The following is a 23,560-nucleotide window of genomic DNA, read 5'->3' on the forward strand; positions in this document are numbered from 1 at the left end:
TTTGTGCAGGATTGTAATGTAAAAGATCATGTTTTTTCTCAACTAAGAGATCCTCTCTTAAACAATAAAGATAGTGGCTGCGTGGCAGCCAGGTGTGACAATAGTGAATTTATTCTGTAAATCGTGTAGGGTTTCTCAACCATGTATTTTTGACATAATTAGTATAAGCTCCATAATCCACCAGGATAAGCCATTAATCTACAGACAAGTAAGGACAGATCAAGTCAGCCGAGATACAGGATTTTACAAGGTGCATTTACAGAACTCAGCTCCTTACAGCAAGGATAAGCATGTAACATACATAAAACTATTATTATGTGCATGAGAAGAAGATAAATACATGAAACCTTTCAAGGGGGCCTGTGTAAGAAAAAACACCCTGCGTTTATGATGATCCAGAGCTTCACCATCATCTCCTGTAATCCCCAGGAGCTGTGTCGCCAGCGTATGGCGATCCGGACGTCAGAACGTGTCGAGCGGCCAGAGACACTGCGCCACTCGCGGCTGAACAGTGTGTCATCCCAGTTCAGTGATGGTCCTGTAGCCAGCCCGTCAACCCGCAGCAGCACCTCCTCCTGGTGTGAAGAGCCAGTGCCGTCCAACATGGACATCTCCACTGGTCACATGATACTGGTAAGGAACACAGAAACAGTGATGATTTATGTGGTAGCAAAAGTGTCAAGAGAGGAGAGAAGATGAATAAATGGAAGTGGAGTGTGGTGTGGTTTGTTGTCAGGCCCTCAGAGAGCATTTGTGGTTCTTAGTATCTGATTGTTACATGTAAACAACTGCAACATCTCATCATGTCTTACTCAATATGGATGGGTTTTTTGTAGTTTAAAAAACTGCACTGCTTTTCTTAAGAATTATATTTGGTCAAGGTTATAGATCTGTGATCCCCAACCACAGGTATTCACAGTTGCTGAGTGATTAGAAATAAATACATTAAAAAAACACACACACACACACACACACATATTGAGTCACCTCTAACATCTTTTACACCACATGTTGCAATTGTGAATGTGCATGTAAACTAGCTGGAAGCAAGCAGAGAACTTGAAACAGCTAAAAGTTATAAATAAACTGTTGAAATAATCAGCTAAAAGTAACAAATAAACTGTTGAAATAGTTAGCTGAAAGTAATGGATTAACAGTTTAAACAGATATCTAAAAGTAATGGACAAACAGTTGAAGTAGTTAGCTAAAAGTAATGGATAAAAAGGTAGCAAAAAGTAATAGATTAACAGTTGAAACAGATAACTAAAAGTAATGGATAAACAGTTCAAATAGTTAGCTAAAAGTAATGGATAAACAGTTCAAATAGTTAGCTAAAAGTAATGGATAAACAGTTGAAATAGATAGCTAAAAGTAATGGATAAACACCTGAAGTAGTTAGGTAAAAGTAATGGATGAAGAGGTAGCTAAAAGTAATAGGCTAGATTAACAGTTGAAACAGGTAGCTAAAAGTAATGGATAAACAGTTAAAGTAATTGGCTAAAAGTAATGGATAGACGGATGAAATAGTTAGCTAGCTAAAAGTAATGGATAAACAACTGAAATAGCCAGCTAGCTTAAAGTAACGGATGGTTAAAAAAGTTAATAGCTAAAAGCAATGGATAAACAGTTGAAATAGATAGCTAAAAATAGTATATCATGTAAAACTTGAAATAAATAACTTCAGGTAGTGGATAAATGGTTGAAATAGATAGCTGAATTAATGGATGAATAGCTGAAATAGATAACGCTAGATAAAAGTAATGAATTCATAGTTGAAAGGTCCAACTTCTGCCAGTACGAATGCAAATAACTTGACAAAAGCGACCTAAACATTTACCGTTCAATTGTATGAAAAAATATCAACAGTATACACTTTTATATAATTAACAATGTTGACATCCAGCTTAAAATAAATTCAAATGACCGTATTTGGACCATGACAGGTCATGTGGATGTAGGGGTACATGAGTTCATCTTTAAGGGCCTGTGGGGGTAAGTCAGAAAAAGCTACAAGAACATGTTATTCAAATATTTCAAGCGAGCTCACATTATAGTGTATGCTTTAAAAACTCCCTGTGTATATGGATATGCTAAGCCCTGCGCTGAAAACCAACAGCTTGATTTCTTTCTGTTTATCAGGACGTGTCTCTTTTTCATCCCTCTCTCACCTCATTCCCTTCAGAACCCTGTTATCTTTGGGTTTTTCTCCATCATTCTTCCTGCTGTTTTCTCTGTCTTGCTTCATCTTGGCACTGTTGTCTTCATTTTTTTCCTCCCAACTTTTTCCTCCGTCTAGTGTGTCATTTTCTCTCTTTATCATTCCGTCCTGCTTCTCTCCCCTCTGTCATTTTCATCTTTTACCCCCTCTGTCTCTTTTACCGCTGCTGCAAAATAAGGCAGACATTGTTTTGCGTGATGAGAGCTGCTGAAAAGTGAAATATCATTACCCATCTGATTGTCATTTGGATGTTTTAGAAATTTTGTTAGGGTTAGTTTTTGGGGTGGGGTTGGGGGGGGGGGGGGGGGGGGGGGGGGGGTTTGAAAAAGCTTTTGGTTCCTTCCACACACAAACACACAATGGATTGTTTTAATTTTGCACAACTTTCGCTTCATTCATTTGAGACAAGCTTGATAAAAGAGATGGATAGATGCCTTGCAGTGTTTCCATTAATGGAGAGAGCATTCATCACACTGCATGTCTAGCTTTTATATTGGGAGGCTATAATGAATGAGAGTGAATCTGAGTAATGCCTTGTATTGGTGGTAATAGATGGGTTTTGTTGCACTCGTCAAGGCTTGTTTGTGAAGCCCCCTTTGAAAACATTGACAATAGAAAAGCATTTAGCCCTGCAATAACAAAAGAGGCACAGTGAATCATTTCTCGGAGCTGTTATTATTAGCCCTAGTTTCTTCACAGCAGCATCGCAGGCATTACAATGTAGAAAGGTAAAACACACAGGGACTTTTACTTCTCTTTCATGCCGTGATTGACATGGAGATGTCCTATAGGGGTTCTTCTTTAAAATTCCAATGCCATCTCACATGAAACCATGTGTGAGATTGCCTTGTTATCGCTGATCTCAGACCTATATTTTCCCATCTCTGCTCTCCTCTCCTCTCATCTCCCCTCTCTCGCTCTTTGGAGCTCATACCGTGTGGAGAAGGATGATGAATACCCAGCTTTCCAAAGCACACATGCTGGGGGTCCTTTTTTTTTTGAGACCCGATCACCTCACATACACACACACACACACACACACAGTCACTCACATTCACATACACTACGCTACAGCGAGAGTTTGCGGCTAAATGAACTACAATGTTGCACCCCACCGTGCAGCCCACCTCCAGACTTTTAAAGTCTTGCATAACGACAACTTCAAAACCTGAAATTGGATGACTGTGTGTGCTGAGTCATCGGCTGTGTTTTTTTTCAGAGCTTTGACACACCTCTGCTGTCTTACATTTCCCATCCTCTCTCTTCGCCCTCTTCAGCTGCAGTATGGTGCTACACCCTGCAAACGTTGCCTATTAAATGATTAAAAACGTCAAAAACGATTACCAGATATAATGCAGAAACGTGTTGCATATGTGGCCGCATGTCTGTGCTTATTGCTGCAGTGCTGGGTCCTTTCAGCACCATGGACAGCACTGTACAGTCACCAAACTTGATTTTCCTCACAAACACAGCAAAATATCCTCTGTCTGTGCTCTCCCGCTGTCCAGAAACAGGGTCAAAATGATGATACAGTTGCTGCTGTTGTAGTGTTCCCTTGGCTTAATCACCTCTCCCCTGAAAAAAGAAAAGAAAAATCAATAATTATGTAGCTTGAGGCACTTTTTCATAATGTTGCGTAGTTATTGTTCAATTTTTAGAAATGATGAATTATTTGCTCAAAAGGAAAATAGTCTCAGGCAAAAGAAATTAGCCATGCAGCATGTACTACCCTCAGTGACTTTTAGTCACAATTTTAAATGTAGTTTGTGAGCACAAAAGCAGTGCTGCCCCATTTAACGCAAAACAATATGTTCTTTTCATTTAGCTATTATTAGTCACACAAAAACATACATATTAATACCTTTTTTTCACCTCTCACAGCTGTTTATCATATCATAAAGCTCCCTGTACAAACTGTTACCAGTATTGTTCCTTTTAATTTGACAGTGGAGCTTGACAGTAATGTGTTACCTGTTTTGTCTGGCTCCCCTGGTTGTCCCTTCATCCTGATTTCACCCAGCACCCTCTGCTGCCGAGGAGACTGCTTAGGAAGGATTAGACATTGTTTCCCTGACACCCAGGCCTCCCATCCCAACCCCCTGATTGGCAGACATAATCCCCCCATTCACTAAACCTTCGTTACCCTGTCTCTGGAATACGCCATGGTCCACTGCCTCCCCCTAGAAACGGGAGGGCTTGATAAGGGGCTGCTGGCTGCATTGTATTAAGCAGCGAAAATATGAATTTGGAATGCAATCGATTCAGGGCATCGTTTGAATAGAATGGGATGCAATTCAGAGTGGATGTATCAAGTATATGGAGATGTAATATTGGTAGGGGAGGTGGAATGCTGTCAGCCTGGCAAGCAGAGAGTACTTGTACAGGGTGACAAGAGCACAGTGGTGACAGGCTCTGTCAAGTGGCCATAATGGCATGCTGTCATTTTCCTGGGAAGACAGCGATGTGTGTTTGCGTAGGCGATGCACAACAACACACATGCAAATACATGTGTGTTGTCTGCTATTAGAATTGACATTAACTAGTGTTTTTTTTCTTCCCTTTATTTTTTTTGATAATTGAGATTTTTTGCATGCATAAAATTAAAAGTTCCTGACAGGGATGGTTCAAAGTCTACTGTTATATTTCAGAAATAACACTTTATGTCATTAATGGTGCAGATAGAACACACTGTGCTCTCTCATTATGCAGCTGCATTATCACAAGAGTTGCTTCTTCTGTTCTCAGTGTGGCTTTTAAGACCTGAGTGGCACCTTTGGTACCGTATCTAACAATAAACTTTGATTTCCATCGTCAGTTGGATTTCTAATGTTCTTATAAGACACCTGATATCCTTTGCGTGCATGCAGGAGACATCTGAATTCTTGAGCCATCAAAGGGTAATTGCCTATTATGGGTTGGGCAAGCTTATTTGTGATTATCATCTAAGTAGGAATTGTGTATATTGTGCAAAGACTTGGATTTCCCTTTTGACAGACAGCAGTGAATAACTCGGATGTAACAATGGTGTGTCACTTCTCCGCTCAGCCTACCTATACTGCCTTTAATATGGGATAAAACCCAGCACATCTGGGTATCACTTTCATTGTATTAGCCAGCTGATCCCTGACATCAGTTTATGAGTCTGTAATCTTCTGCCTCGCACAATAGCGGACTAAACCATTTAACCCCGTCGGGAGGGGAGCCATGATACAGGACAGAAAGCGAAACACGGCGCTCGCTAAAAAAGACTCGTCTTGCCAGCTACAACCTCTAAGCTCCCTAAGACTTGCCCTGGTTTGGGAGAATACACACACACACACACACACACACACATACACAGGCCTCTACCCCTCCCCCTTCTCTTTTTCCATCTTTGTCTCTCTAGCGAATTCAATTTTGTCTTCTCCAAGTGACGGCTTAAATGCAGACAATCTTATCAGTGGCTGTGCAAGCAGTGAGGGACGTGATTGAAACACCCCTGAAGTATTTCCAATGCAGACAAACCTTTCAGGAGTTTTAATTGTGGATTTTTTTCCCCCCCTTCCTCTCAGTCAAACACACATGCACAAACACACAAAGACGCAAACATTAGCGCACCTTCCCCACCTAGATCTTCAGCAGCCTCCTCCTCCTCACCCAGTTGTTACGCTACACAGCAGCTTAGGACAATAATGCTCCATGACACCTGATCATAGCTTTAAAAGGAAAGGTTGTCAAGGCTTTACTGTTATGCTCCCGTTTATTCATTGGTTGATTCTCGGTGAGGAAAATGCAGTGAAAAAGAAAAAACAACAAGCTATCTCCAACCAGCTCTGATATAATGAAGCTTCTTGTTCAGTCAATCCAAATTTGCTTCAAAAACAAACATGGAGTTTTGTTTTACAACCATATTTTGTGATGAATGCAGTTTTCCTCTGCATGATTTTTGGCTTGTCTTGTGAAATGGCAGCTAAGGCGGTGTCTGTTTTCCTCCAGTCATACATGGAGGACCACTTGAAGAACAAGAACCGTCTGGAGCGTGAGTGGGAGGCCCTGTGCTCCTACCAGGCAGAGCCCGGCGCCTGCAGTGTAGGCCAGGGCGAGCAGAACTCCAAGAGGAACCGCTCAGACGCCGTCGTCGTATGTGAGTCCATTTGAACACATTTTTTACCCTGTAAATTTTTTTCCTGAAAACGTTGTTGTGTTTGTGGAAGGATCCTTTAAAGAGGAACATAAAACTAGTTGGATAATCAAGCCAAAAGTACACTGTAAAAACATATGTGTGACAAAAAAAATCAGCTCAGAGGTCCACTTGTTAGCTTTTAGGGAGCTTTTCAGCCACATCTCACAGTCCTCATCAGCATATGAAATCATTTTGTTATACTATAAACTTACACAGACTGAATGGAAGAAAGGACTTCCATGCTCATGTAACATGAGGCTTAGTTTTGTTCCTTATTTTACTGAAAACCAGTAAAAATATGTCATTATGGTGACAAAATGTTCTTTTCAATGCAAATCAACTTGCTCTGAGACTTCTCTTGGATCAAATTACTTAGTCTTCATACTAGAAGAGTAATAACCCTTAAAAGCCCTGAAAATTCATTTTTCAATCAGCTTCCACTCTTATGAGAAATTGGGTCCTACGTGAGCACACTACTGTCTGTTAAAGGTTGCACAATGTTGGTTATTTTGCTTTTCTCTGTGCTCCTTTCACTGGTTTTAGTGGGCAGGGCCCAGCTAGAAAAAGGTGATGTCACATATTCCCTTGTTCAAATCAGGATTCGGCAATGTTTGAATTACTATTTAATGACAGTTGATGGGTTGTTTGGTCATTATCAATCAAATCTGATCATACCACACCCACACAGTACTGAATTTTTGATTGTTAAACTCTTGATTAAAAACACCTGAAGATATTTCAGGCATTTTAAACTTTAATTTCTGCTCAATTACACAGAACAATCCTTAACATTTGAAGCCAAGTTTTTTCAGGGGCTTTAATTTAAAGCAAATGTGTTTAAGTGGGTTCAGCTTCATTGGCAACAGATCATATGAATCTTGCAACAGTTTCACTTGTCTAAGAAAAACAGGATTTGAAGACTCAGACTTCTTAAGATAACATTTTTTTATGATTATTTCACTTGGAACATTCCTTATTGAAGGTGAAGTAATTCAGGACTTCAGAATAGTGTGCGTGTGTGTGTGTGTGTGTGTGTGTGTGTGTGTGTATGTGTGTGTGTGTATGATGAAAGTCTGATGAAATTGCAGTCCCCCTTAGCCTTTTCAGTTTCATATCCCTCCATTGCTGCTCAAAATTCTGTTGTTATTGTGCAGGGAGGAAAACAGTGGAAAACTGTGTTGATGAATTATGCATCTTTATTACAGATGATCATTCCAGGATCACCTTGAAAGCGGAGAATAACCACGGCAACTCAGATTACATCAATGCCAGTCCAATAGTAAGTATTGTTTATTCATTATGGTTCTACATTACAGCTAATATCTGTTGTCTCTGAAGCCTTTTTTTTTGTACAAGGAGCACCTGTTGTGGTTGGATTTTACTTTGAGATAAAAGATGTTTCAAAGGACTTGTCATCGATCCAAGTGCATTGATCTTTTTTTTAAAACTTTGTTCTCCATACTGGGAGCCTCAGTGGATTCATTGTTTCTTGTTGAATCACATTGTTACTTTCACTGCTTTCAAATGGCCGCACCCCTTTTTTTTTTCATCTGCACTAAAAAGAATTATATATTATTTTTGACTAAACAAATGTATCTCCCACAAATCCAGAAAGACCTCAGTGTTGGAGAGGGCTAAGGTTATTTATTTTATTTTATTTTTTTTTTAGTATTTCTCCCTAAAAACATTGCCAGTCATGATTTCCCCCGAGGCTGCTGAAAAGGGATTGCATCAAAGGGAACAGGAGACTATGCATTTCAAATACAGTGCCAAAATTTCTGAGGAGATAGATGAGGGGGGCACACACAGCTGCACTAAAAGCCTATTACTCTTCAGAAACAAACAATGGAGACTTTTAGATGCTCTATTTATGCCTCAGTTTTCTCTAATGGCATATTCATAGAGGTTTTTAGCTCATTTAAACAATGCTGTAGTGTGACATTTGCCATCTTATAGCATAAGTTTGTAACACTAACTAAAGTTAATCTGTCAAGGGAAGAAAAAATCGTTTGGTGTAATCAAAAGAGGATTAAAATAAAGTTATCCAAGGCTGTTTGGTGCAGTTTTAAAAAAAAAAAATGGATCTAGAAACACAAATGGATGTAGGAGATGGGTGAAGTAATGGCAGATGCAGTGGTGTGCGGATGAAAGGACAGTAATTACACCACAAAAGGGACCCCTGGCTGGGCCCAGCAAAACTGTGATAATTATGTCTGTCAATGCCGCTTCTTCCTCCTCATTAGCTTCAGGCAGTGGCCTACGTGTAAATAATATGTCGCTTCTTTCTGGGTATCCTGGGTCAGAGAAGCAAAGGGAAGGGGCGATCTGAGCTCACTGCAAAGCAAAGGGTGACATAGCGGTTAATGCTTGACCACAACTGATACAAGCGTTCCCAGACATACAGCATCATTAGCGCGAGGAATGGTTCGGAGGAATGTGCAAAATGTGGTCAAAGCCTGGTTGCCTTTGTCTAGTCTGGCCTTTTTACAAAGTCCAAGGCCATGTGGCTTCTCTATTTCCCACCTGTTCTCCGTTCTTTTGTTTTCAGACTATCTTGGATGAGCTCAGTCCACCATTTAGCTTCTGAGGTCTCTTTTTTATATAAACATGGGGTCAAGGTGCTATAGCAAGGTGTTGAAAGTTGAGACGCTTCTCCAGGAGCTATTTTAGTACAAGCTATTTTACTTCAAACCAAAGAGTGCTTCTTTGCCTTTTTTTTTTTTTGTTGTAGTCTATCTTCTCCCCACAATGGCAAGGGGAGGACAGCTGAAACGCAGGACTACTCTTTCATGTGTGCGCTTTAGTATTCATGCAGGGATGTCAGCACACAGCTACAGCATGTCTGTGTCCTTGAGATTGGCTAAACGGAGTGGCAGCACTAGCATTCGGCACCATCCTTTCATTTCAGTGGGAGAGATTTTTTTTTTTCTCTTCTTCTTTACAAAACCACGTGAGGAATTTCAACCAGGAAGGATGAAGAGAAAATTGGACAGCACGGTTATACCTAACTGAAGTGTAACACAGGGTAATGAACAGAACATTTTCTGCATTTATAATATAATTGCTGTGTAGATCATTTAAAGTATAAACCTGAGGAATCCGTATCATTACATTTTTCACTGCTAAAAATCTCTAAACGATCAAAATGAACCCTCTAACACCAGCCAACACTATCCTTTTATCACTGGTTGGAAGTAGATTTCCATAAGAAAACAATTTTTAATCACTTTTAATCCACCATAATGAAAATAAATTCCAAACACAGACATGAGAGGAGTAATAATTAAAAAAATATATATTTTAATTTGTCATTTTGGATTGAAGTTCCTCATGTCTGGATTGAAGTTCCTCATGGCTGTAGCAGCCTTTTAAAGCATTAAGAATTAATCCTGTTGTTGTGGATATTAAACATGAGGAGAGAAAAGTATTATGGTAATATTAAAGCCATGAAGAAATGTTCCATAATTATTTTCCTTTTAAGGGTGAATGTCAAGGTCCATGTGCAAGACAAAAGAGTCCATGTAGTCTAAAAAGAAAAAAAACAGAGTATGAATAAAGAAATACATGTAGAAAAGCTAGATGTTAGGTGTCCTTGACATATTGCTCTTTATCATAAAAACTCAAGTACATAAAGGAAGTCATTAAATATGACCCTGTGACTTGCTGTCGTGGTGTTTCTTGATGTTATGCTCTGTGATGTCTCCTTTTGCAAATGGCTCTCTTTTATAATTGGACTGCACAAATGCCTCCATTCCCATTGTGGATGTCCCTCAGTGGCAGGTTAATATGCCAAGAAATGAGAGAGGCACACCTTAATTTTATAAATATTCTTCTTATATCAGACCTATATCGTAGGTTTGCCATAAATAATACTAAATGTACAGTATTCCCAAACTCACACAAATAATGCACTCCCCTGGTGTGTTGTCTGTCATTATATGTCAAAAATATATCAATAATGCTACTACTTTACCATGCTTTACCATTATTATATACGCACCCATTTCTCATCCTTTCACTGATGCATCTTGCACTCGAGGGTCCGCATAAAAATTCATTCAATAAAATGTGATCATTGATTTTGGAGGCGACCCAGCCAACACCTACTCAATCAAGTCTCAATCACATCCCTCAAATCAAGTCGCCCCATGTCATTATGTCCCACCTCAACACTCAGCTCTCTCACGTCAAGTGCCTCCAGGCTTTAAGTCCCATCCCAATCTCATGTTTCATGCAGAAACATGTCAAACCATTGGGGGGAAAGAAAAAAAAAAAAATTGAGATGTGAAGGCAATTTGAAGAAGCATATTGGTATGAAGACATTGTAGTGAAAAATCATTCCTGAACGATGAGATGATGAATGGGCAAGTTGAGTTATTGAAGGTTTATTTTGAATATTCAGTAGGTTGGAAGTTTAGTCTCTACGGTCCAATTAGGTGCCGGCACAAGAATATTTTCAAACAGCTTCAGTATCCTTTTAAAGAGAGACATTCATCTTTCCATTTGCAATGGGAAGTATGAATATCAGTTGGCTGTGTGGCATAAACACCAGAGGTTCCTGTTTGCTTAACTTTTACTAGATAGACAGAAAATACAGCAAAGTTCAAGGTCCTCCTCAGTCTTTATTTGCAACATTGTGCTCAAAGAGACTGATCTTTAACATCTTTTTTCACAAAAACAAGATTAAATGAAATCCTGTCCTTCAAATTTGTGTTCAACCTCTGCTGTTGGCCCACATGACATTCACAGTTTACCAATAAATAGTGTGCAATATCTGTTATATTCCAATTTACTCGTATCAGGTCCAGTAAAAGATAATCTTGAGGACAGAAAGGAAGTGACAAGATGTACAGGAAGAAAAAAACATTTCCGAGAGACTGAATGAATGACAGAGAAGAAGACACACAGCAGAGAAAAGAAGAGCTTGTTTTCTCCATCCAGATGGAGGCTTTGATGGAAGTTGTATGCAGACAGTATGTTTTCATCCACCATTCCCCGCCCAAACACTGTGTCACACTCTGATCTCTCTCTCCCAGATGGACCATGACCCTCGCAACCCTACTTACATCGCCTCGCAGGGCCCGCTTCCTTCCACCGTGGCAGACTTCTGGCAGGTAAAACCCATCCTTATTCACTGTCTGTCTTTCATCTTTTGCTGTTTTGTTTCTACAGCAGTGAGGGTTTGGAATAACCACAGTAGAGCTGCACCTACTGTATGTGTCTGGTTTGTGTTATTTACCCATTCCTGTGTGATTGTGATGTCTCCTTCTTGGTCCAAGAAACAAGGATCTAGATTACTCTCTTTCTCTCTTTGGTGTTTCAGCAATGGTGGAATTCCTCAAAGTGGGAGTAATGTAGCTCCAGTTTATGCCACTTATGTGATACCATTACCGTTTATTATTCGAACCACAGATCTAAGCATCCTATTCTCCGAAAAATATTTACCCAGCGATATTTGAAAAACCCAGAAGCTCATTTAGCAACACTTATCGCTGTTCTGAAGGTATTTCCAAATCCTAAAAGACTCTTCTAACCATCTAGATAGAAAAATATTTCATCTGTAGCATGAAAGTTTCTCAAGGTTGATGTCCTAATTCAGGTAGCTGTAAAGGACATTTGCTCTTTTTCAAAACACAAGCAAAATATGAATGTTATTTTGCATGAAAATATCAGATATTGAAAAGCATCATCAACATATATTGATACATCTGATAATACTTAATTTTGGTTCACATTGTACAAGCAAGAGGATATGTCATTTCCAGCAAACATTTTTGTTTGCATTAGGAAAAAGGCACAGCTTGAGAAGCTGTTTAAAATATCTTGTTTATCGTGCAACAGATGAACTGTTTTTTCATCCAGAGAGTTAGAAGAGTCTTTGAGGATTCTGAAAATATGTTTAGAACAGCTGTAAATGTTGTTAAATGACCTTTTGGGTATTTCAAAGATCACTGGGTTTTTATTTTTAGGAAAAACTGATGCTTAAACTCTACAACTCAAATGTAATGGTTGAACACTGATAAAACAGCTGAATATGTACGACAAAACTGCAGCTTTTCATTGTGTGTATAGTAGTCTACTTATAAACACCCACAAGAAGTCTAATATTATTCATAATAATGCTGATGTTTGCTCATATTTGCATTTTCTCAGCGCTATTTGCATTCCTTCCCTTGTCCATAAATGTCAGACAAGCTCTCCATTAATCACTGGATATAGGCTATTGTAAAACATGGCGACTTGTGTGGAGGTATGCCTTAAATGATGCATGATTGCCAAATGGCGTTCTTATGCGTTAATAGGGCAGCACTGTAGTAATTAGTGGGACCATAAGCTCCATATGGTGAAGTAACTTCGCTAGCCGTGACCAGGATATAAAAGTGTGAAGCATAAATCCTGGCAGACCAGCTGGCCCTGCACTCTGCACTCTGCACTCTGCGTCTTGTACTGAACGGGTACTCATTTCGAATCATTATGATAATGCTGACTTTGTGTTAGCACAGATGCGGAGCCCGTTTGTGACTAGGGAAGGATGGTACAGCCAAGTTCAGTCTGGTCTGGAATGACGTTTTTGTTGTAAATTGCTTTTTAAACTAAAAAAAAAAACAAAAAACACACAGTCCTCACATTGTGTCCCAATTAATTAAAAACATAAAAACTCAGTAGCTATTATCTGAAAAGTGTACCTTGATTGAGTTCAGTTCAAATAGGAATGAAAGGTGCCACGTTTTCTGTATTTTTAAATTTGAAAGTGCCTCAAATGAAACAGTTGATAATTATCTCTCTGGATCTCTTTCTTTATTTTGGTTATTTGTTTGTTTGTCTGCCATTATTTTCTGTGCCAGGTGAATAAATGCATATCCATTATCTAATGAAATTGGCTATTTAGGCAGGAACTCAACTCTAAATCTTTCCAATTAAGCAGAAAATAATGGAAAATTAGACACAGATTGACTGACACGCTGAACATCAGTGCTGTGTCTGGGAATAAGTAGTAGCCATTCATTATTCAATATGGTTAACCTTGGATTGTGGCAGGGGAAAAAATACACTCTTTCCCCCCATTAAAAGTAAACAAACAGGGGAAACACTGGCACTCTCATGCAAATGGGCCGTGCAGGAGGCAAATCTTTTTGCTCTGTCCTATCTAATCCACACCGGCCCCAGGCAGCGCTCTGAAAGGCAGCTCTGCTCTAATCCTCCACTTCTCATTCCTCCATCCCTTCATCCTTCACTCCTCCATCCAACTCTCCTCTCCCTCCCTCCATCACTGGCTATTACCTTGCTCCCCTCTCCTCCTCAGAATTCAATGCAAAAAAAAAAAAAAAAAAGTCAATCAGCATGAGTTCACAGAGCAGCAACCTCGGTCATTTCAGGCTTTTTGTATTCTACCTTCTTCTTTCCTACAAGTGATGGATAGTAGGTGTTTCTTTTTGGAGCCTGGAAATTGTTTATTGCATTAAAAAAGAGCAGATGGATGTCTTTTTCACCAGTTAAAGATTGAAAATAAATAACACAGCTTTTTCACACTACCTACAAATATTTGTCAAACCTTACAAGACTAAATGGATAATATTCCCAAACATTATCACCTTGCCTAATCTCATCACATCCTGGCACAGTTGGCACAGTTAGCGTGTAATGTGTCCACTGGGCTGGATCACAGAAGCTTGTGATTAGTGTATATTCAAGGCCATTGTGTTTTTATAGCAATCATAAAACCTGCGTTTCCTCCTCATTTTCCTAATGGCTGCCGTGGGCCTATATTTTTTCCCAAGGACACATTAGATTGTGATAAGATGAAATGGAGCAGCAGCACTGTAGATGTTGTGATCTAGCTCAGACGACTGAGAGAGGGCGACACATGACGCGCCCTCCTGCTGGTCGACCCAACATTTATCATTTGTCACACGCGGAGAGGTGACATTTATTCATACTTCCTGCACCGAGATTAAGAAATCAATTTCACTCTAATACAAAGCTGCCTGTAATGCTAATGTGCAATATGCTGCTCCTAGTGGCATAGTTCAGCTACATATTAGTGCCTCTGTAATGCCATACAGACGCATATGAGTGTTGTCTCAGGATGTGTCGGAGGGTTGTCTGACATCTCTCCACCGGTGTGTAGATGGTGTGGGAGAGCGGCTGCGTCGTCATCGTGATGTTGACCCCGCTCTCTGAAAATGGAGTGAAGCAGTGTCACCACTACTGGCCAGATGAGGGATCTGATGTCTACCACATCTACGAGGTATTTAAGAGATTAAGCTGAAGTCACAACGCTTGGATGCTGTAAAGTTTAAAGGATCAGTTCACCTAAATCACAGAAAAATCATATTTTCTCACTTAGCTCCCGTGGTATCTAGTCATGCAGATGTGTCTGACTCCACCCCAATAAAATAGAGATGAATTCAGTTTGTGGTGCCCACAGTGTTGAAAAATTATGAAAAAAATTCAACATGTTTTTCAGAGACTTATCTGAATGATCTGAATGAGTAAAATAGTCCCCCATGAAAACTGTTGAGTACAAGGACACTGTTTTTGCAAAGACATGTTGCTGTTGGGTTTTTCAAATGCAATTTCTCAACACTTAAGGCACCACAAATGAAATTCATTCACCGCTACTTTTATTCAGGTGACAGAAGAAATCTCGAACACATACCTGGTTGAAGAGGATATCAAGGCTTTCAGAAAAATAGGCAGGCATTTATTTGCAATCTCTAAAAATAAGAAATAAAAGAATAACTTGCTGGGAAAATCTTTGACTCTCCAAAAAAAAATGAGAAACATCTCAATGGTGTTTTGGTGGAGTCCATTTTTATAAGACTCTGTGTGACTCTAAAGTTTGCTTAGAAACTAAAAATTGTGTCCACCTTTCTCCTCGCAGTTTCTCTCTAAACAAAAGGTTTTACTATGTAGATATAAACAGAATGAAACAAAAATATATAGTTAGTTAGAGCTTGTGCTTCCCAACACATGGCCACATAAAACCAAAACTATCCATCTGCATGACGAGATATCACATGATTTTTTAAATTTGAGTGAACCAAACCTTTAAGGCATTTGGGTTTTTTCGGTAAAGCTACCTCAACTTTATTACCCCTCGGTTATGATTGCTGATCTGAAGATATAATTAAATAAATTCAACACCAACCTTTGCATATTTAATGGTCTATATTTAGGTGAACTTGGTGTCTGAGCACATCTGGTGTGAGGACTTCCTGGTGCGGAGCTTCTATCTGAAGAACCTGCAGACCAATGAGACCCGCACCGTCACACAGTTCCACTTCCTGTCCTGGATGGACCGCGGGATCCCCAACTCGGCCAGGACCCTGTTAGACTTCCGCAGGTATAGTGGAGATCCCCGTCTGTTGGCCTCAGACTACTGATGCTCAGCAGATTTCACAGACAGACCACCTTTATGACCGGCCTTTATCCTGAGCTTGTTCTTAATCACCTTCCCTTATATTCTGTATTCTGTCAGCGCCTTTCTGGTCCATCTCCCTTTTGCCCCTCTGCCTTTTGGTGTCCTAGCGAATGGTTGTTCTAATAAGGACTGTGTTTCTGTACTATCCCTTTCATCCTGGGCCTATTTCCCTCACCTCCCTCCAGCACATGTGATGCAGCAAATTAACAGTCCCGCACTGCCTGGCTTGGCTTGGGAAGAAAAGAAAAGAAAAAAAAAAAAAACACCTAATTCAAACACCCAATTAAATGAGAGCTGTCTCACTAAAAACATGGGAGAGGGGGAACGCTAGTGACTGAATAACCTCACTCTGTTCTCCATATAATGTGTTCTGGCAGAAGAGCAGAAATAGCCCCTTTGGGAAAACCCAGGAGGGATAGGAAAAGCCCTCCAAATGAGAATAGATGCATCTGATTTGTGGATGGACGTCTGTCCTTCTGGTTTGTAATGCAGATGAGAGAAAAAACAGAGGATGTACAGTGTTATCATGTCATCCTTTGGTGCTATTTTTTCAAAATTAAACTGGGTGTAGCGTGTAGTCGGTTATATTTATTTATGATATTGCTGTGCAAGTTTGTCCCGTGTTTTGATTACATACAAAAGGTTTGCTCTGCTGTTGCGATCCCCCGAACTGTTGTTAAGACATCCACATTGCTTCGATGTAACTCCAAAGCTCTCTGACCACCATTACGTGATTCAGAGGTCTCAGATCCACACGGTGTACTGTACGCTCACGGTTTCACGGTTTCGGCCAACTCGGTATTTTGCGGTTGCCAGTGTCATTTTTGTGATGTTGCAGCTAGTAATATGAGCCCAGTTGCATAGTCACAAAAGTGATCATTGGAAACTGTGTCTCCTCAGCCAGGCCTGTGCACAAACTGTCTTTCTCTCACTCCTGACTCTCTTTCTCCCTCCTCCTCTCACTGCTCCTTCCTCTGGCTTGCATGGGAACTCCAACCATCTTTGTATGCGCTTTGACTAAGAACATATTCTGATTTTACTCATGCATTTGAAATTCAACAACCTTCAAATATAAAAATGCAATGTAGTGTAGTGTGTAAAAAAAAAGAACATGAATGCAAAATACACAAAAAGAAAACATTTTTACTGTAAGATAAGCCTCACTTTAATATAAGATAATCAAATCAAAACTGCTAGTTGTATCATATTTTAATGTTTAGTAATATAGAGAAAATAAGGCTCTGCACAGTTAGATCTATTGCAGGTATTTCAATAATAAAGCCAAGCACTCAGTCACACTTTCAAGGCAAATGTTTGACAAAGGAGAATCTCAGAGCTTGTAATGATATCAAATACAGCATATCTTTGTCATGCAAGTACACATGGGAAATGTAGTTCACAGTTGTAGTTCCCATAGTCCAAATACATTGGAAAATCCACAATTACAACATAGAAAATGCAAAAAGTGAGGACAAATCACTACAGAAAATAAAGGAAATGGGAAAACATAACAGAAATAATAAAAAGAAAGAAAATATTTCACAATCTAGCAATATTTACAATAAAATATTTGAGTATATTTTGCAATATAATTATGATAATCAAATGTAATTGCAAGGTACAACACATTATTATTGCTTTTAGTAGTGGAGTGCAATAGTATTAGCAATTGCAAACTGACACATTAATTTATATTATAGTATATCATAGTATATGGTTATATATTATTTTATTTACATATTCCTCATAATAAATAATAACTATTGTTGAAAATGTACAAAGAAACTAGTGGACAAACTAGATAAACCAGAGATATGATATTTAAACATTAATTTTCATTTTGTCACTGAAAGGTAAAGAACGAAAGAACGGAAAGACATGGAAGCTCTCAGTGTAGTTAGTTTCCATGGCAACAGCGGGGTGTGAAAAGGCTTGTTGGCCTTCACCGTGCCTGTGGTGTATAACATTCATAATTGGCCGGGGTTAATGCGTCGGCGGTCGGCAATCACAACATCACACCACCACATCCATCACCCACATGTCACAATAATGCTGTTTGAAATGATGCTCAATTTATTTAGGTGCTGTGACACGGATTTCTCTCTCCATCCTCAAATTAAAGTGATTGATTGACGGGAGGGGGGCATCTCTCAGGATCGTGTTTGTTCCTTTGATTATTGCAGCCATTAATTTCATCCGGACCTCAGCCCAGAACTCCCTCATTTGCTTTAATTGTCGCTGTTGTTATTATTTCAGCTAAAAGAATCAGTCTTGTTTCCAGAGTATGATTTAGCAGCCTGTGCTTTTAAGAAAGTCAAGCTAACAATAACATCCAATCTTTTCTTTTCTTATTTCAGAAAGGTTAACAAGTGCTACCGGGGTCGATCTTGCCCGATAATTGTTCACTGCAGGCAAGTATAACTATTTGAACCTTGTGACAGTGGCTCGCCCCGCTGAATTGGGAGAGCGAGTGTTTGTCGTGGCCTGTGTGTTGGAGGGGAGAGGCTGTTTATTTAAACCCGCTCAGTCCATTTACTCTATCTGGGTCCAGTGGAGCTGCTGTTTATTCCACTGGCTGTGTCTTTATGGAAATAGTGTGGCACAAAGACACTCAGCCAAAGACACTTCCATTTCCCATTTGGTTGAGTTAGTTAACTGGCTTTGATTGGTTTGCATTAAACACCAGGTATCTGTCTGACCACTTTTAATAGTCACATCCTGTTAAGTCATGCGTGGGGCCAAGGCAGCCCGCTCCCCCTCTGAGGGGAGCTGTACGGACCGAGTGTCTAGCAGTGGATTAATGAAGCAGTGGTGCTCAGGCCGCTCTCCTGTTTTATTGGCCTTGCCTTTATTAGAGAGATGTGCACGCCTTGTTTGCAATTAACATGCAGAGCCGTTGAATGGCCGGCGGGCACAAAGGGAGGCTTTTCATAAGACTATCTCTGGAGTAATGGAAAAGCAAGGCTCTCCAAAAGCTGTTCTCGAACCGCCCATGGCCTCTCAACCTCTCCTCTGCTCCTGAGGTGCATGCATTTAAAAGCCTTTGTCCCCAGTGTGCCTCAGAAACCATTCCCCTCTCCCCAATAGCCGAGCAAGTCTCAAGACCACACATGCACTCGTGTGCAAAGGTTTAACATAATCACATTTATTGGAGCATCAAATATTCAGATCTGTTCAGGTATTTTCACAAGAATATTAAGGATTATTATTGATTTTTTTGCTATTTAAGTATTCTATTTTATCTGCAATGTCAGGTTTTAAACAGATGGAGCAGTGTGTGTGTTTCTCTCTGCATAGACTAATTTGTGTTTAAATATACTCTACAGTCTCTCAGCAGATGCAGATGTAAATGAGCAATTTGTTTCCTTATAAGAAAAACACTCTCAGATTAAAGCATGTAGAGCTTTACTCTGCCACCTTAATGATCTCTCTCTCTGTCTCTCTGACTCTCTGCAGTGATGGAGCTGGCAGGAGTGGGACTTACATTCTGATTGACATGGTCCTCAATAGGATGGCTAAAGGTAACGATCAATGGCTTCCCTTTCACTCTTTCTGCTTGTGTTGAAGTGTTGCCCTGGCAACGCTAAAGCCTCTCATTTTCCACAGAGGGTCTTGGGGATGCATTAGAGGGTGACTTCTCTGAGGCCTGGAAAGGCGGCGAAGACAGAGACAGACATGGAGGGAGCTGCTAGGAGTGGAGAGAGTGGAACAAAGAGAAAACAGAGCAGAGAAAATGAAAAAGAAACCTACACCAACATTAGTAATTATCTATTTAAGCTACCGTCATGCCATATTGACCTGAATCACAATTGCAACATGAATTTAGATAGCACATGCATGGAAATGAAATGTTTAAAGGGAAAATCCATTCAAAATCTGAATTTGCAAAAAGTTGCTCCAATGGTTTTCAACGCTTGAATCAATATTTAATATTTAATGGAAGCAATGTGTTTATTTTATTATTGATTTATTCTTTAATAGTCCACAGTAAGCATCCTACTCTCACCCTGAATATTGTCTTCTGTTTTCCCTGTTTTACGCAAATATAAACTAAACTGCCCCAGATTGCCAGTATGTTCAAAATCTGGACTTCCAGGTGCATTTACACTTTATTTTCTGCAATTTTGAGTTGAGTTGGTCCCTAGTTAGCATCATATAATGAAAAAACACAGTCAAAGATGGAAATATGCAGTTAGTCCCAAATCACAGTAACTTGGCACCATCACAGAGTCTATTTGGAGTCGAAATAAATATAAAACAACTGCGCAAGAAGAACTACCTGTGAAGAATCTTTGTGGCATGACAGAAACTGTTTGAAGGTATATTTGGTTCTAAATTTTAGCTTCCTTTGACAAGGCAAACCCATGATTTTAGCCAATAAGGCGGGAGTTAGCTGAAGAGGTATTTTTTGTTAGCTGTCTTACAAAATTATCCATGAAGTTCTTCTATTGAATTATTTTCAGATATCCAAGTTATACACATTTGGATATGCACAGCTATTGTTGCACAGGAGCTGGTGTTCCTACACAGTGGCCACCAAAGGCTGCCTTACGTCACTTGAAAGCCCTGCATAGCTTAGCCTACACTCTGCCCTTTGCCCTTTGACCTCCGCCCTTTGCTCCACACTCTCTGCATGCCCTCTCGTCCTGCAATCCCAGCCCGTCAGAGCAGGTTAGGAAGCTCTGATGCAGACCTTAACTTCACTGTCTGTAAAACAGTAATAAGATTGACCCATCGTGATGGAGTTCATCTAGTTCAGTGACAAATGCAGTGTTGCCCGCGGTGATGAAAGGTGCTACCCGCTCTCTTTTTAACCTTTTGTTTTCTGCTCCAGAGCAGAATGCATAAAATGAACATAATCTCACTCTCCAAAGCTTTTTCCTTTGGTCCAAGAGCCTCTCTTCAGCTTAACTTTGGAATCCAGCCCTTCTGAGACATGAAAGTCTTGTCGGAGCACTGGAGTACTTTGAGTACTAAGTCCAGCTGCATTAAATCCCCCTTTTTCTCCCTCTCACCCACACACATACATGCACTTTCACTCTTGCTCTATCTCTTTTGCTTCCTTTCTCTGCCTCACTTTCAAAAACATCTTGAGAGTTCAGGGGCTCTCTCTCCAGTTTTTCTCCCCGTACTTTATACTTTTCACAAATGAGCTCTGGCATGCTGCTTCAAATCCGTAAATCTGAAAGTAGAATAAGATTTCCAGATTAACATCACACACTTTCGAAGCCAAAACAGATTTAACTCAACAGCAGTTGATCACTGTTGAAGGCGAGCAACTGTTGCATAGGTTAATCATCAGTATGGCTGCTGGAAAGGCTATAAATCATTTTAATTAGACTTTGTTGATTCTCTGCACACACACACACACACACACACACACACACACACAGAGTCAGATATTGTGTATCAAAAAGCTTTTAGTGGACTTTATAGTTGGACATAATCTAAACCAATTTTTGAACAAGATTCTCACAGAGAAGCCAGCATTTTTGAATGTATTATTGCACATTTCCCAGACCCCCAAAAATATCCTCTTGCATATTTTATCGAGAAACAGTCTGTGGCTCTCGTCCAAGTCTTTCGAGGGATGAATGTAATAATTTTCAATCGCTGCGCTGTTCCAAAGGGAGCCCAGTATAAAGAGAGATTGACAGATGTGAGCTGGATTACTCTGCTGCTTTGAACTCAGTCCAATTTTCGGTCTGTTGCAGGTGCTAAAGAGATTGATATTGCCGCTACCCTGGAGCACTTGAGAGACCAGAGAGCTGGCATGGTCCAGACAAAGGTAAGGTCCCTGGCTTTGAGTTAGAGAGGTGGGGGAGATGGGAGGCGGGTGGGGGGGGGGGGGGGGGAGCAGGAGGGGAGCAGGGAGGGAGGAGGGGCTGCAGTCATTCAAACAGACGATTGTCTACTTCATGTGCACGGGATCAGGGGAAATGATGTGGTAATTGATAACTGCTGCAGGATTAGAAAAACATTGTCTTGGAAGATAATAACTCACTGTTCCACATTTATCACAAGACACAGAGACACTGACCAGGATCCTCTCTCACTGAAATATTTTGCCTTTGATTCTACAGTATTATAACATTTTCTCCTAATTTCTATCAAATAAACACATTTTATAGACAGATTTTAATCAAAATCAAGTGTAAAGGCACCATTCTTCTTAATACGATGTAAATTACATGACAGAGAGCATTAAGTAGATGTAACTGGGGCTGCAACTAGCAGTTATTTTCATTATCTGTTAATCTACCTATTATTCTCTCCATTAATCCTTTAGTCCATGAAAGTAGAGTCGATTAATCTATTAGTCAATCGACAGAAAATTAATCAGCATCTATTTTGATAATCGATTCATTGTTTTAGACATTTTTTAAGCAAAAATGCCAAAATAATGTTGCTACTTTTAGCTTCTCATATGTGACGATTTAATGCTTTAACTAGTTAACTAAATATCTTTGGGTTTTGGATTGTTGTTGAGACAAACTAAGAAATTTTAAGACATAACCTTTGACTTGAGCATTTTCACCATTTCTGTGACATTTTATAGACCAATCAATGAATTGAGAAAATAACTGTCAAATTAGTTGATAATGAAAGTAATCCTTATTTGCAGCCCTACATGAAATTTTAGAAATTTGTGAAAAAATGTCCATCACAGTTTCTCAAGGCCCAATGTGATGCCTTCACTGTCTTGTGTTGTCCAGCTAACGCTCCAAAACCCAAAGATTTTCAATTTACAATGATATGAAACAGAAAAAATCTGCAAATACTTACATTTGAGAAGCTAAAACCAAAAAATGTTTGGCATATTTACTTGAAAAATTACCAAATATCAAAATATGTTCTTTATGTGTTATTTCCCTTTCATCTCTATACATTTTATCATATTTGTGTCTAATCTGTGCTAGTACTTCAGTTCTTTAGTCTCAACAGTTTATATCACAGCAGACCCTCCACCTCACACCATTTTGGAAAATTGTTTAGAGTGTACACAAAACATTTCCTCTCACCAACTTATGCAAACAGTAGGTAGGAAGTATCTTTTGTTTCACTCTTGTTAATTGGAAGGAATAATAATAATAATAATAATAATAATAATAATAATAAAGGCTACCCTCACGCAGGGTTGGGTGATAATATTTATTGAAGTTGCTTACTAATCGACTTCAGTGTTTCTAGATGTTTCATTAATGCTGCTTTTACAGCCTCGCTTCTGTTCGGCGGGGAAAAGCTTTTCAAGCAGACTCACTCTCTCTTCTTCTTTCTAACAAGTCTGAGTGAAATTATATTGGAATATTGTTGATTCCACTTTGCGGCTCCATGCTGAGACTACACAGAAATTAGACTGGAATGAGGTATGAAATTTAGAGTTAGGTTTCCAGGATTGGACAAGCAATTATCTTCTTTCTTTTTTTTACCTCGTGATGTTGCCACTTTGTTTTTGGATAGAACTTGTAAAAGAAAACAAAAAGACATTTATTTCCCCTCTTGTTCTGGTTACTCTTTTTGACAGACATCAACATGCACCACTCAAAGCATGTGTGACCATTTTTCTTCCTTATACTAACCATCCATCTCTGATCTGTTGAACAGAGATTGATCTCCCCCCAGTGGTGTAAATGTGTACAACATGACACTCTTTGCTTCTCAGCAGGCAAAAAAACTGATTTCAAAAGTATCTTTTTTAATACAAAGAACTTGAGACCCAACTTGGGATTAGATATAGGCGCATATAACCGCCGCG

General features: G+C 39.5%; 1 protein-coding gene across 1 annotated transcript in view; it reads left to right on the top strand.

Moving 5' to 3' along the window:
- The window catches only part of ptprn2 (protein tyrosine phosphatase receptor type N2), a 134,183-nt gene that overhangs the window by 108,552 nt on the left and 2,071 nt on the right, over nt 1–23,560 (top strand). The window contains exons 13-21 of the mRNA XM_044340233.1: nt 430–633; nt 6,194–6,341; nt 7,586–7,659; nt 11,417–11,494; nt 14,509–14,628; nt 15,560–15,726; nt 18,162–18,215; nt 19,261–19,325; nt 21,519–21,592. Coding sequence (XP_044196168.1) covers nt 430–633; nt 6,194–6,341; nt 7,586–7,659; nt 11,417–11,494; nt 14,509–14,628; nt 15,560–15,726; nt 18,162–18,215; nt 19,261–19,325; nt 21,519–21,592 — 984 coding nt within the window. The remainder of the gene's footprint in view (nt 1–429; nt 634–6,193; nt 6,342–7,585; nt 7,660–11,416; nt 11,495–14,508; nt 14,629–15,559; nt 15,727–18,161; nt 18,216–19,260; nt 19,326–21,518; nt 21,593–23,560) is intronic.

The sequence above is a fragment of the Thunnus albacares genome, chromosome 21 (genome assembly GCF_914725855.1).
Source record: "Thunnus albacares chromosome 21, fThuAlb1.1, whole genome shotgun sequence".
NCBI lineage: Eukaryota > Metazoa > Chordata > Actinopteri > Scombriformes > Scombridae > Thunnus > Thunnus albacares.